We start from the raw sequence: 15,791 nt of genomic DNA on the forward strand, positions 1-15,791 counted from the left end.
AGTTTGCCAACAGAGTTACAGCTCAGCCAATTCTTTTATTTCTTTGTTTTGATGAATTTTAACCATAGTTATGAATAAATTGTGTTTTACATAACATTGAACAGTTTGAGCAATCGAATTGGATCTGGAACACAACATCTTAAAATTATCTTTCTAATAAAGAAAAAGGCAGGGTCTGGTCCATGACAAACAGGGGGGGCTTGTCAGAATCAAAATATCTAAGTCCACGTTAGGCTTTGGATTATTGAACTCTCAGGCAGAGAGTGGCAAGTGTTACTGGCCTTAATTTCAGGACGTGGATTCAGTTGGATTACACAGGGTATATTGGTGTGGTAATGGCTCTTTCAGGTACTAAGAGGTCTCGGGGTGGGGGGTGGAAGTCGTACTTCATGACTTTTACAGAAAAGGAGCAAAGCAAAACTTATGGATGTATCAAACAAGCTGGAATTGGGATTTCCTAGGTCTACGAGGAAAGGGGAGATAGTTGAGGCAATAATGCAGCATATAAAATTGCCAGAAATGCCATTAGACTCTTTGGAAAATTCAATTCAATTGTTAAAATTAAATTGCAATTGCAGGAGCTTGAGTGTGAAAGGGAAATTAAATAGACTGGATTACAATTTAAAGCCAAAGAAGAAGGAGAGACCAGAGCCTGAGACGAAAGGGAGCAACAGCAAGAGTCCCAGACGAAAAAGGAGCAAGAGGGAAAACCAGAGAAAGACAGATGAAAAGGAGAAACAGTTGTTGAACTTCAGAGATTGGAACTGAGAACTCACAGTCGACTTAAACTAAGGGTTATAGATATCAAATGAAAGTGTAGTAATGAGGACAATGATGGAGAGCAATTCCATCATAGTCAACAGCCCAGTGGGGATCTGTTTCAATCTATTCAAGCGTTGCCTAAGTTCAATGAGAAGAATGTCGAAACCTTTTTCATTTCAATTGAGAAAGTGGTAAAACAAATTAAGTGGACGGTGGCCATGTGGGTATTTTTGATCCAAACGAAAGTTGGTAGCAGAGCTAGTGAAGTAATTGCATCACCATCAAACAGATGGGGAGTACAATGAGGTGAAAAAATGCCATCGTAAGTGTTATATGAACATGTACCAGAAGCCTACAGATAACATTTCAGGAACTTAAGGAGAGAACCTGGTCAAATATATATGGAGTGTGAAAGAATCAAAGAAAGAGGATAAAATCGATCAAACATATAACACTCTTAGACAATTATTAAGGAAGAGTTAAAAAAATTCAGTTCGTACAAGACAGAGGGCGGTGGTGGAGGGTTGCTTTTCAAACAGGAGGCCTGTGACCAGTGGTGTGCCACAAGGATCAGTGCTGGGTCCACAGCTTTTCGCCACTTTTATAAAGGATTTGGATGTGAATATAGGAGGTACAGTTAGTAAGTTTGCAGATGACACCAAAACTGGAGGTGTAATGGACAACGAAGAAGCTTATCTCCGATTACAACGGGATCTTGGTCAAATGGGCCAATGGGCTGAGGACTGGCAGTTGGAGTTTAATTTAGATAAATGTGAGGTGCTACATTTTGGGAAAGCAAATCAGGACAGAACTTATACACTTAATGGTTAGATCCTAGCGAATGTTGCTGAACAAAGAGACCTTGGAGTGCAGGTTCATAGCCCCTTGAAAGTAGAGTCGCAGGTAAATAGGTTAATGAAGGAGAAATTTGGCATGCATTCCTTTATTGGTCAGAGCACTGACTATAAGAGTTGGGAGGGCATGTTGCAGATGTACAGGACATGGGTTAAGTCACTTTTGGAATATTGCATGCGATTCTAGTCTCCTTCCTATTGGAAGGATGCTGTGAAACTTGAAAGGGTTCAGAAAAGGTTTACTCGCTGAACTGAAGGTTCCCCAAGGAAACCCAAAGGTAGAAACAGAAAGCAGGTTACACCACTAGTGCTTCATTTGAAGGCTCACTGAAGATGTTACCATATGGTGACGAAACATCTGAAAGTGAACCTTCCAGCTCAGCGAGCAAACCTACATCCAGAACCTCAACCTGAACTACAAATCTTCTCAAAACTCGCTTATTGCCAGGATTGGAGGACTTGAGCTCTAGGGAGGGGCAGCAGCAGTTTTCCCTAGAGCATCAGAGGCTGAAGGGTGACCTTATAAAGGTTTATAAAAATCATGAGGGGCATGGACAACATAAACAGGCAGTCTTTTCCCTGCGTTGGGTCAATCCAGAACTAGAGGGTATAGGTTTAGGGTGAGGGGGGAAAATATATAAAAGGGACCTAAGGAGCAACTTTTCATGCAGAGGGTGATGCACGTATGGAATGAGCTGCCAGAGGGAGTGGTGGAGGCTGGTACAATGCAACATTTAAAAAGGTATTTAGAGGAGTATATGATTGGGAAGGGTTTAGAGGGATATGGACCAAGTGTTGGCAAATGGGACTTAATTAGATTGCTATGTCTGGTCAGCATGGACGAGTTGAACCGAAGGGTTTGTTTCCATGCTGTCTATCTCTATGAAACAGTGAGAATTCACGTGGAAGAGCAGAGACTTAAAACTCCAAAATAAGCAGCAGAAATGGATGATGATTGTGAGCTGATTCATAAATCAAAAAAATTTGGCTTCTGACATCAATTTTGATCTGTGAGGGATAGAAATAGGGGAAGAGAGAAATCTTCAGGTGGTGAGAGAAAAGGAGATCTCACTGAAGATAGTAAAGATAGTTTGCCATATGAATTACCAGATGGTGGTCAATTGAAAAGAAGGAAACCTTAAACCAAAATACAGAAATATTTTTGCTGGCCTGGACTACATAGGAATGTGGTTGAATTTTGCTGGAGATGTCATGTGTGTCAAGTAATTGGAAAACCTCAGGCAGTGATAAAACCAACACCCTTAATACCCATTCCTGCATTTGAGGAAACTTTTACAATGGTCTTTATTGATTATGCAGGAGCCCTACCTTAAACAATTTTTCGACCATAATGTTACATCTAGATTTCCAGAGGCCTTTATATTATGCAGCATCATGGCTAAAAGGACTGTAGCAGAGGTACTCTTTTTTTTCCACTAGATATAGAGTACCCTCGGAGATAAAACTGGATCAAGGGTCAACTTTTACAAAGAAGGATAACTTAGGAATAAAATATCTCAAACCTATTGTGTACCATTCGCAATCGCAAGCAGCATTAGAATGGTGGCATCAAACTTTAAAAACTGCATTGAGGGCTTATAGTCAAGAGTATTCAGAGGACTGGGATAAAGGAATTCCATTTGTAATTTTTGTAATTATGGATGCACCAAAAACACCAACCAAATTCAGTCCATTTGGATTAGTTTTTGGGCAATGAGGAGAGAGGACTACTGAAATTATGGAAACATTGTTGTGGTTCTGTTCGCCGAGCTGGGAATGTGTGTTGCAGAATTTTCATCCCCTGTCTAGGTGACACCCTCAGTGCTTGGGAGCTTCCTGTGAAGCGCTTCTGTGATCTTTTCTCTGGCATTTATAGTGGTTTGAATTTGCCGCTTCCGGTTGTCAGTTCCAGCTGTCTGTTGCAGTGGCCGGTATATAGGGTCCGGGTCGATGTGCTTATTAATTGAATCTGTGGATGAGTGCCATGCCTCTAGGAATTCAGAGAACACATCGACCTGGACTCAATATACCGGCCACTGCAACAGACAGCAGGAACTGACAACCGGAAGTAGCAGATTCAAACCACTACAAATGCCGGAGGAAAGATCACAGAAGCGCTTCACAGGAGGCTCCCAAGCACTGAGGATGTCACCTAGACAGGGGACGAAACGTCTGCACAAATTCCCAGCTCGGCAAACAGAACCACAACAACGAGCACCCGAGCTACAAATCTTTTCACAAACTTTAAGGAAACATTGGTGAGTCAGAGCTCAGATATCACATATTTGGACTATCTGCCAGCCATATTTTTGAGTACGTTTTTTTTTACAACCCACTAGAACCTTTCCCAGATCCAGGGAGTTTAGAAAATTCTAATCAATGGATCCACGGTCTCTGCTGCCATTTCCTTTACGACCCTAGGATGTAGGCCATTTGCGCTTGAGAACTTGTTCACCTTCAATCCAAAAGGTTTGCTCAGTACTTTTTCCCCAATGATGATTATTTTAATTTCCTCCCTTTCTACAATCTTTGTGGATGCACCACCCCAATATCAGGTTATACAATGAAAACTGAAGCAAAATATTGAGTTAGTAACTTTGCAATGTGTATTCTTCATTATCAACTCTCCAGAATTACTAACCAAGTGATTAGCATTCACCTTACCTACTCTCTTCCAGTTGTGCAGCAAACCTTTTAATAACCAACCCATATGGAACCAGGATTGCGCCAATTGATCAAATGTTGCAGTTACTCAAGAGGTCCACAAATAATAAATATAAAATCATACACTAAGAGAGTTGAAACATGATGCAGGAGGTATAAACATCACTGTTATGCTTTTCTTACTGCATTAATCACTTAAATAATAATGCAACTTTGTATTAAACTTACCAGCAGACAGCCATCTCACTTGCATCCTCAACTGACTACTCAGACATCATGCTAATCCATTAAACTTTGGATATTTGAGTATTGTTAATTTATTGAGTGTGCCAGTTAAAATAAAGTTTGCTGTATATAAATTTATCTTTGCATTAGACAGCAAATTTGACCCAATGCCCGAATTATTATTGATTTGTTTTGTTTCCATTCAGCTTTCAAGCAAAATAGCCAACATTATCCCAACTTTCAGAACAGGAAACATTGCAAAGAAAAAACAGTCATTAATTTGTTTGACAAACAATTTAGCTCTGCCAGCACAAAATATAGCCAGAAAGCACATGGGGACATTTTTCAAAGACATAGTGCTGTTCAATTATAGCTTCCGAAAATGGTTTGTACATTGATATAAAACCAACAATGACAAAACTACAAACTTAAACTGCAATTCAGCTATGTTAGCATTAGGTTGTCTTTCTGATGATACTGAAAGAAAGAAGAAAGTGAACAAACGTTTATTTGTGTGATGTGAAGCAGCAGCTACACTGATGCTATCAAGCATGGCTCCTTGACAGAATCTGGGGGATCTTATCAAATTATGTTGAACAAACATGGCTGCTGCTACATATCACTGCATGTGCATACACTCTTAAATTCAGAATACCATTGGTATCAAGCCATTTTATTCTGCGGTAGACATGCAACATAAAATGCTATTTGCTGACTTGCACAAAGGCCTGAAATAACTGGAGTGTATTCTTTAATATTTCAATATTACACCTTCAACATTCACTCATTCTTTGTGCATTCAGGTCATTCTCTAAACAGTGCCAAAAATAATGCACTGTGTATGTGGTCAAAATTCTCACTGACAATCTAAACGGTAGGAAGCTAAAGCAATCAATATTTAGCTTTGTGCAGCATTCTAAATTTAACCTTTGTTACATGGTTGAGAATAGTTAATATACATGCTAGGGTGACAAGAACCAAAGGACTCAAAAGTGAAAATCTATACCCACACAGAAGTATTGTGTCAATCCTGTAGAATGCAATTTGCTGTCAGGGGAGCTCAGAGAACACAACAAACCAAAAAAACTGGACAGCTTAAGAAAAACCTGAAAGTGACTCTTGTTGTTGACTTGAGTGCCGATAACCTGAAACACAGGGAGGCCTTTCAACTGCATGCAGTTGTTCTCACTGCTGTCTCTTACCCACCTACTTGATCACATATCTAGCTCAATCCAATCTTTTTACAGAGGCAAACACATGCACATTAAGCATTTGGTAATATGACAATCCTTTCCACTTTCCTTTAAACTTTTAAATTATTTTAAGAGAAATGCTCTACCTTCACACAGATTTCGAAGGGCTATCTAGCTGCCCAACAGAATTAAATTAGTTATTATCAAACCAGAGATAGCACAGACACAGTAAGACAAATAATCAGTGTTGAAATTTCCAATGGCCAAAATGATCAAAAGCACGATTTTTACCCAGACCACTGAATATCCAAACAGATTAGTAACTTTGGAGCTGTTATGGTGTAGGTTAAAGAGTTACTGACTTGTTCTATGGTCTTACCATCAAGAATATCATGTGAAGCAAAAGCTACAAAATATGTCCAAGCGCAGTGCAAACCCTGACACAAGGTAAGGCGTCATAAAAAGGGCAAAAAGCCTACCTCCCATTACTGATGGGCTGTGGAGAGTGGTGTGAATGGTCAGACCAGTCTGACCGTTTGTCTGGCGAATGTGAACGATTGCGTAGTCGTGGTCTTTCATTTGAACGGTTGGAATGATCAGATACCAATGAATGAATTTCTGAAATATCTAACAACAAAATTCACAGATCATCTTGTTACTACAGGAAAAACTCAAAATACAAAAAACTATTCACTGATTTCATAATAATGTATTTCTACAATAAAATATTTAACTTGGGAAAATATTGAGTATCTTCACATCGTGCACACAGCAACTGTTCAAGTCACAAAGAACAATTTGAACTCTACTAGGAACAAAGCTGACAATGAAAGCCTGATATTTTCTAGTACACACTCAGTATTCCTCTGGTGAACAACTAAATGCATTAAGTTTAGGCTCAGCATGTCACTTGCATTGAAAAGGTCTAAAAGGTAAGCAACTACACCACTGTCCTTGAAAGACTTTTAGTTCAAAACTTACCATCTCTTTCAGAAGCATTTGCAGAGGGAATGCTGTCATCTAAATCAGGCACATTAAGGAGAGTGGCTCTCTCATCTCTCTGCACCACCATTTTAAGCTTCCCTTTTGACCTCTCAATTAGCTTCTTTGCATCTCCAAGTGACATGTTTTCTGTCACAGTACCATTGATCTGTGACGGAACAAAAGAACCACAATAAAGGAAGAAACTGGTGACTGACCATAAATATGTCTTTATCTGAAGGCAGCAGTCAGAGTGATACAATAGCTTGTTCTACGTACTAAAAATTAAAACAGTAATAACATTTTCTTTAGCCCCCAGACACATACAGCAAACATTCTCTTCCCCGTCAGCAGTCCCTACCCTCAAATGTATCAACATTAACTTCAGTTATAGTAGTGCAAAACTCTCTATACCACAGGAATTGTTTAAATAGAGCCAAGATTAGAAAAACATTTGTCAATTAATTTAATAAAACAAGATTTTTTTTTCTCTGTTGAGCTTGGACTGTTATGAACTATATTTTCAAGTTGAGAAAGGTTTGGTCAAAGTGCCCTTTAGTTGAATGAAACGGTGACAGCCCTTTAAACTGGCAGAGACTTCAGGCACAAATGTCTTCCTTGGCTGGTAATCACAGCAGAAAGACTTCCAATGTGTTCAGATGAATATGAATTCTAACGTACTTTTTCTTTCTTCTGTTCTCTCACTCATCCCAGCTGGAGCACAAATTCTATGATCATCAGTCAACTTCCATTATCTTGCCCATTTCTCCATGTCAGAATAGACAATGAGAAGCAGTAAATTATTTCATTACAAACAGAATCCAATTCTGTTGTGTCTACACTTGAATGCCATCAGGAATGACACACAACTTTAATCCTAATTTAAAATGAAGGCATTTTCTGGATTCTCACCAGGTGCCTAGATGATGCCAACTTAGGAGACCAGAATTAGGGCATGAAACTTGCTTGAGCTACAGGGTTCAGCTATGTACTGAATAAATTCATGTTGCCATCAAGAACACCTATTGCTTTAGATATTCTCTAAATAATAAAGGCGCTGGATTCCTTATCAAGTGGCATATATTTAAATATTATCATCCAACTGGCATTTAGGGACAATTACAAAATTGTTTCACGTTATTTTCATCCGAAAGAGCAGTAAACAGCCGGGATCAAAGCCTCCCTGTAGAACCACTCGAACACTGACTAGATAATGCATTTTCAAAATCAAGGTTTGGTGTCAAATCTGAAGAGGAGATATATTTTCATGTATTTAAGATGAGAACTAGAAGAGTGACCAACCTTCAATACGACATCTCCCTCATGAATGTTGCCGTCCTTGGCAGCCAGCCCCTCTGATGAAATCTCCTTTACAAAAATGTGGCTTGCCAATCGCAGACCGTACTCTGAAAAGCAACTGACAGTTACTGACAAAGGAAATTGACGTTGGACAGAAAATTGTACCTTACTCCATGGAACAGGATATTCTAAGGACAGAAATTCTTCAGATAAACAGTTTCAAAACACCATGAAACAAAATGAAATTTTGCAGACATCATTACCATTAAATTGTCTCCTATCTGTTTAGATCAGCCATCTTCTCTTCACTTTTTTCACTGAGCACAAATAGCAACGTCATGACGAGGCAGACGCTTGCTTATGCAATACTAGCAATACTAAAGCAAGTGTCAGCACAGCTTTTGTAATTTAGTAATCAACATCTGCATCTCCAACTTGGCTTTCAGACATCTACTAAACAATTTATTTATTTGTCACTTGAGTAATATGCTAAAATTCCAGCAGGTTAGAGGTTAAACATAAACCTTTGACCACCTGAGCCGCTCCCCCTATACAAAAAGGGAAGTGATGCAAAAAGGACAAAAGGAGCCTACAAAGGGATATAGGTAGACAAAGATCTAGCAAATGAAGCATGACGTAGGAAATTATCCACATTGTTATTTTCAATCTTTTTTCTGCCATTGTCCAAACGACATGTTGCAGAGCTCTGAATCCGAACAGTTCTAGATGTATTACAGAAGGTTAGAATGCAGGTACAGCAAGTAGTCAGGAAAGCTAATATAAGAATTGAATACAGCAGTAGGGAGGTTATGCTTCAATTATACAGAGCATTATTGGAACCACATCTGATGTACAACACTGGTGACCACACTTTCAGAAGGTTGTTAATGCATTCAAAGGTGTTCAGAGAAGAAGGTTTATTCAATTTATACTTGAAATGAGTGGAATGCCTTATGGGCAAAGGCTAAACAATGTGGGCCTGTACATTGAGAGTCAGAGGTGACATAACTGAAACTTAGTATCCTGAAGATTGATCGGGTGGATGTCAAAAGGATGGTTCCTGTTGTGAGAGACTCCAGGTCTAAGGGTCATAGATTAATAAGGGACTGTCCATTTAAGACCAATGAAGAATTTTTTTTTCCCTCTGAGGGTTGTCTCTCCTTGGAATTCCTCAAAAGACAGTGGATGCACAACCCTTAAATATTCGAGAGCGAGAGCGAGAGCGAGAGAGCGAGCGAAAAAGAGAGAGAGAGAGAGAGAGAGAGAGAGAGAGAGAGAGAGAGAGAGAAAGAGAGAGAGATTTTTGATTACCAAGAGAATGAAAGATTATCAGGGATATGCAGGAATGTAGAGTTAAGGTTAAAATCAGATCAGTCATGACTTATTGAATGTCGAAGTGAGAAGTTGTCTACTCTTTTTCCTTATTTGAATGTTGATATGAATCCATGTGCTATCAAGGTCGTGAAGAACAGAGTATCTGGCAGAGCTCAGGACACAGTGAGGAAAAACAAAAACTTGGATTATGTTGCTGAAATGTAAACAATTGTTGTAACTCATGATAAAAGCTCACTCACAAAGACAAACTTTGATAAATACCAAAATCAACAGATAGCTATGGAACCACGTACAAACAAGGAGCCAACTTACACACCTTTGAGTTTTCTATTTTTAAAAAAATCCAAAACCAAATAGTTGGAACAGATTTCAAACTAAAATATTACTTTTTTTAAAAAAAAGGACCAAACGTTGCAGCAGCTGACAGTTCACATGTGTACCTCATACCAGAGACCTGGCTCCTTTAGGCATAACCAGTTAGAATCATAGAATTCCTGCAGCGTGGAAACAGGCCATTTGGCCCAACCCCTCCAAAGAGTATCCCACCCCGACCAATTCCTCAACCTCATCATTCCAAATTTCCACTGACGAATGCACCAACCTACACATCCTTGAATATTATGGGCAATTTAACATGGTCAATTCACCTAACTTGCACATCTTTGGATTGTGGGGGGAAACTGAAGAACCCGGAAGAAACCCACACAGATATGGGGAGAATGTACAAATTCCACACCATTCAGCTACATGCGCTGCGGGACCAGAAGGTTACATTATATCTTGTTCAAACTACTTGGTGTTGTCAGGTAATTCTGCTGGCTTTTGACTTTAAGGATACAGTACACCAACATCTTCATAAGTATGAATGAAGATGGTGAATTCTGGAATATATTCTTGAAAAAAAAAATTAAGCCACACAGAATCCTGCTGACATCTGCTACATAAAGAGTTTCCAGCAATAGTCCCTGAACAGAGGCCAGCTAACCATGATTTCTCCACTGAGCACCATACTGTGCTCATGAGAGCGCTCTGGAGGACAATTATCATTTTGCTCAAGTAATGCTACAATGGTAAGAAATTATATAGAGCATCTATCACATATCCCTAGCAAAAAAGTGTTAAACATACATACATAAATACCTTGACCAATGAGCAGTTTGACAGTGATACTTCATAGTTAGAATTATTTTTTTTCTCAAGTTTGGTTTAACTGGAGAAATGAGCAATTTTGGCCATAAACATCACATAAATCTTTCTAAACTGTTCAATCTCAATTTAAGATAATTATCTAACCTTTTGCATTTTCCTGATCAATACTCACCTTCACTCTTCCTAGATTTTACCAATGTCACTTTGATGGGTTTTGGTGGAAGATTTGATGACACTGATCGCCGTTCTGATCTTGGTGACAAGCTTCTCTCTCTGCTCCCTTCTCTCCTCCCAATGCTCCTCTCACTCCGCCTCCCACTGTAGGGACTCGGTCCACTTCTTCCACTTTTTCGATCGTACACTTCCTCTTCCTCATAACTGTCATCCTCAGGTTCTGAAATGGGCTGACGGTCTGGCTCCGGTCTTGAGACTGGCATCTGAATTTTTCGTTTCCTCCTAATTGTCTGGGAACATTAAAAAGTATAGCATCAGTTGACAGAACAAGAGTTCTTACTTTGCCTACTTTGACAGATTTCCATTGAAATTTGTGTTCAGCAGATAGTGCTCTTGACTTTAAGTCAGGGATGTGGATTCAAGTCCCACTTTAAGCATTTAACCAAATGATCCATATTGGCACTCCAGTTCAGTACTGAGAGTGTGCTGCAATATTACTGCAATCACCTTTTGAATGAGATGTTAAACTGAGCAGGGCTGTTGTTCCGGTTGTTCTGACCAACATGTATGTGTCAATATGCACTCGAAAGCAGATGTAGTTGTCTGTCTCACTGCATGGAAACCTACAGCAGTGCTTCCTACAGTGACTAAACTGCAAAAACATGTTATCAGCTGTAAAACAATTTGCTATGTCCTGAGGTGGTAATGGTAATACATAAATAGAACTGCAATTGACAATGTTTCCAATCATGATAAAGGAAACACTCATTTGAAAGATTTAAAACTTTTTACACCAGAGTTGAGGTGGAGAAAATTTCATTTGGGTTATTTGTGCCTTTCATCTGGGTTATTTGTGCCTTTCATCTACTAATAAGGTACCAAAGATTCCATACCAACGTACCGTTGTACCTAAGATGGCACCTTAAGGGATGATTTGTAAACTTTTCAACTGTACTCCTGCGACTACATGCAACAATTCAATTCAGTAAGGCTATTTCACTCATGCACAATGCTGGGAAACTGAATGCCAACTATTTCAGGCAAGGTGAAATTTTAATAATTCCCAATGAATTGCAATTTGAGGCATGACATTAAAGGGTTCATTTGCTCTGCTGACCTTCAGGAAATTCTATGTCCCAAGGCTAGGGTGGGATGTCTCTGATTTGCAGGTAGACTGTAAGGAAATCACATTCCCATCTCTTGGCATTCAAAGCCATTTTGCATGGCCAAGTTATTCAAAAGCCATTTACATTGTCATATCCTATCATTTACATTTTCATCCGCTATTCAGAAGTCAATAAGAACATTACAGTTGGAATTTGACTACTGCCCAATAGTTACAAAAAAAGATTGACGATAGATGTGACCATTAAGGGATGATTTGCATACATTGTTTCTCAGGTGAAGTAGTCACTGCATTGTGCCTTGAAAGGCATGAGACTGTGGGGTTGTCTTCTGGGCATTACTAACTGTGATGCAAAGATTTTGTAAAAAGGAAGGACTGTTTCCTTGGTTCAGGGAGAGCTTTTGCCGCAACCCCATTAGCCCTGCAAGGTGTGTTACAGGTTCCTCCAGAAAGCTTGTACTGTGTTTAATAAATTTGGTTGTTGTTCACAGAAGTTGGCATTGAAGTTGCATCAAGTTCGTAAAGAACTTCAGAAAAAAAAACTTAACAGCACCAACCACATGGCATGCTCACCTAAGGCAAATGGCAGTGGAATTTGCCTCCTAATCAACACCCCCGGTGCTCAGAAGTGGTGACCCTGGCAAATCACTGCTCACCGGACCTAGAGTATCCATACTGAAATGCCATCCTTATTACTGCCACGCAAGTTCACCTCAGCCATCCTAACAGCAGTCAACATACCACCCCATGCAGAAGTGAAGGCTGGTCTGGATGAAATTTACACCCCGACAATTGCAGCTGGTGACTTCAATCAGGCCAACCTCAAGAGAGTGCTATCAAAATACATCTCCCACCAGAGGATCGCACATTCTTAATTATTGTTACACAACCAAAGATGCCTACCACTCCACACTTTGGAAAATCAGATCACAATAATGTGTTCTGCCTCCCACTCTGCAAGCAGAAGTTGAAATGTGAGGACCAGTACAGAAAGTAGTACAGCGCTGGTCTGAGGCAGAAGAGGAGCTTCTGCAGGACTGCATGGAATTGGTGGACTGGTCCACATGAGAACTCTATAGCAATGAGAATGTTAGGCAAAGGTGAGGACTGCAGATGCTGGAGATCAGAGTCAAGGTTAGAGTAGTGCTGGAAAAGCACAGCAGGTCAGACAGCATCAGAGGACCAGGAAAATCGACATTTCGGTGTACTGAAGGGGATGGGCACATTAGAAATGTGGAACTTATTCAAGGAAATGCTCCTGTGTCTCCTAGATAAGTATGTACCTGTCAGGCAGAGAGGAAGCTGTAGAGCACGGGAGCAGTAGTTTACGAAGGAACTGAAATTTCTGGTTAAGAGGAAGAAGGTGGCTTATGTTAGGATGAGATGTGAAGGCTCAGTTAGGGTGCTTGAGGGTTACAAGGTAGTCAGGAAAGACCTAAACAGAGAGCTCAGAAGAGCTGGAGGAGACATGAGAAGTTGTTGGCGGATAGGATCAGGGTGAACCCTAAGGTTTTCTATAGCTTTTTAAGGAATAAAAGAATGACGAAAGAAAGATTAGTTCCAATCAAGGATAGTAGTGGGAAGTTGTGTGTGAAGTCAGAGGAGATAGGGGAAGCACGAAATGAATATTTTTCGACAGTATTCACTCTAGAAAATAACAATGTTGTCGAGGAAAATACTGAGATACAGGCTACTAGACTAGGTGGGATTGAGGTTCACAAGGAAGAGGCATTAGAAATCCTGTAGAGTGTGAAAATATTAAGTCCCCCGAGCCGGATGGGATTTATCCTAGGATCCTCTGGGAAGCCAGGGAGGAGATTGCCGAGCCTTTGGCATTGATCTTTAAATCATTGCCTACAGGAATAGTGTCAGAAGACTGGAGGATAGCAAATGTGGTTCCCCTGTTCAAGAAGGGGAGTAGAGACAACCCTGGTAATTATAGACCAATGAGCCTTACTTCAGTTGTTGGTAAAGTGTTGGACAAGGTTATAAAAAAAAGGATTTATAATCAACTAGAAAAGAATAATTTGATTAGGGATAGTCAGCACAGTTTTGTGAAGGGTAGGTCGTGCCTCACAAACCTTATTGAGCTCTTTGAGAAGGTGACCAAACAGGTAGATTAGAGTAAACAGGTTGATGTGGTGTATATGGATCTCAGCAAGGCGTTCGATAAAGGTTCCCCACAGTAGCCTATTGCACAAAAAGCAGAGGAATGGGATTGTGGGAGATATAGCAGTTTGGATCAGTAATTAGCGGGCTGAAAGATGACAGTGGGTGGTGGTTGATGGGAAATGTTTGTCCTGGAGTCTAGTTACCAGTGGTGTACCGCAAAGGTCGGTGTTGGGTCCACTGCTGTTTGTCAGTTTTATAAACAATCTGGATGAGGGCGTGGAAGGGTGGGTTATTAAATTTGCAGACGACACTAAGGTTGGTGGAGTTGTGGATAGTGACGAAGGGTGTTGTAGGTTACAAAGAGACATAGATAAGCTGCAGAGCTGGGCTGAGAGGTGGCAAATGGAGTTTAATGCGGACAAGTGTGAGGTGATTCACTTTGGTCAGAGTAACCGGAATGCAAAGAACTGGGCTAAATGGTAAGATTCTTGGCAACGTAGTTGTGCAGAGAGATCTCTGTGTCCATGTACACAGATCCTTGAAAGTTGCCACGCAGGCTGACAGGGTTGTTAAGGAGGCACACAGTGTTTTAGCTTTAATTGATAGAGGGATCAAGTTCCAGAACCATGAGGTTATGCTGCAGCTGTACAAAACTCTGGCGCAGCCGCACTTGGAGTATTGTGTACAGTTCAGGTCACCGCATTATGAGGAGGATATGGAAGCTTTGGAAAGGGTGCAGAGGAAATTTACTAGGATGTTGCCTCATATGGAGGGAAGGTCTTACGAGGAAAGGTTGAGGGACTTGAGGCTGTTTCTGTTAGAGAGAAGGTGGTTGAGGTGACTTAATTGACATAAGATGATCAGAGGGTTAGATAGGGTGGACAGGGAGAGCCTTTTTCCAAGTATGGTGACGGCGAGCACGGAGGGGGCATAGCTATAAATTGAGGGGTGATAGATACAGGACAGATGTCAGAGGTAGTTTCTTTACTCAGAGTAGTAAGGGTATGGAATGCTTTGCCTGCAACAGTAGTAGATGCGCCAACTTTAAGTACATTTAAGTCATCATTGGACAAGCATATGGAATAGTGTAGGTTAGATGGGCTTCAGATTGGTATAACAGGTTGGCGCAACATCGAGGGCCGGAGGGCCTGTATTGCGCTGTAATGTTCTATGAATCGGGAAATCTATGGCCTACTGAAGACTCGGCATGCGGTGCCCAAGTCAGACGACCTGGACATTTACAGGAAACGCGTAAAGCCATTAGGGACACCAAGAGGCAAACCGAACTAAATGAGTCCCAAACTAATCGTACAAACATCTGTCATCTGTGGAAAAGCCTACACAACGAAACAGGCTGCAAAATGAAGCAGAACAGCATACAAAAATGCATCCTGTCTTAATGTGCTCAAGATATTTTACTGAGTTTGAATATAATGTTCGTGAAATGGTGTCACTGCCCAGATAGCCTCAGATGCACCTGTTCCTTCTGTCACCACTGCAGACATCCACGGGTTCACTCAAGAGTGAACGCATAGAAAGCAAGTGATTCAGAGTACCTGGCTGCGCACTCAGATCCTGCATGGACCAAATGATCAGAGTATTTGCTGACATCTTTAACCTCTCCTTCTTACAATTTGAAGATCTCATCTGCTTCAAGAGCACCACTATCATCCCAGTACTAAAGAAAACACATGCAATGTGCCTCCATGTCTACTGCCAGGGCCTCTGACCTCCATAATCATGAAGTACTTTGAAAGGTTTGTCATGGCTCAAATCAACTCTCAACTCCCAGCCTGCCTCGATCTATTACAATTTGCCTACGGGTCCAACAGATCATTGGCAGACACTATCTCCCTAGCCCCATACTCATCCTTGGAACATCTGGATAATAAGGATACCCATGTCACGACAATCCTT

General features: G+C 40.6%; 1 protein-coding gene across 5 annotated transcripts in view; it reads right to left on the minus strand.

Moving 5' to 3' along the window:
- tjp1a (tight junction protein 1a) overlaps positions 1–15,791 on the minus strand; it is a 198,024-nt gene that overhangs the window by 61,911 nt on the left and 120,322 nt on the right. For all 5 annotated transcript variants that reach the window (XM_060853901.1, XM_060853896.1, XM_060853902.1 and 2 more), the window contains exons 5-8: positions 10,635–10,926; positions 7,982–8,085; positions 6,680–6,848; positions 6,178–6,325 (exon numbers count right to left, since the gene is read on the minus strand). In XM_060853901.1, coding sequence (XP_060709884.1) covers positions 6,178–6,325; positions 6,680–6,848; positions 7,982–8,085; positions 10,635–10,926 — 713 coding nt within the window. The remainder of the gene's footprint in view (positions 1–6,177; positions 6,326–6,679; positions 6,849–7,981; positions 8,086–10,634; positions 10,927–15,791) is intronic.

The sequence above is a fragment of the Hemiscyllium ocellatum genome, chromosome 42 (genome assembly GCF_020745735.1).
Source record: "Hemiscyllium ocellatum isolate sHemOce1 chromosome 42, sHemOce1.pat.X.cur, whole genome shotgun sequence".
In the NCBI taxonomy this organism is placed as follows: domain Eukaryota; kingdom Metazoa; phylum Chordata; class Chondrichthyes; order Orectolobiformes; family Hemiscylliidae; genus Hemiscyllium; species Hemiscyllium ocellatum.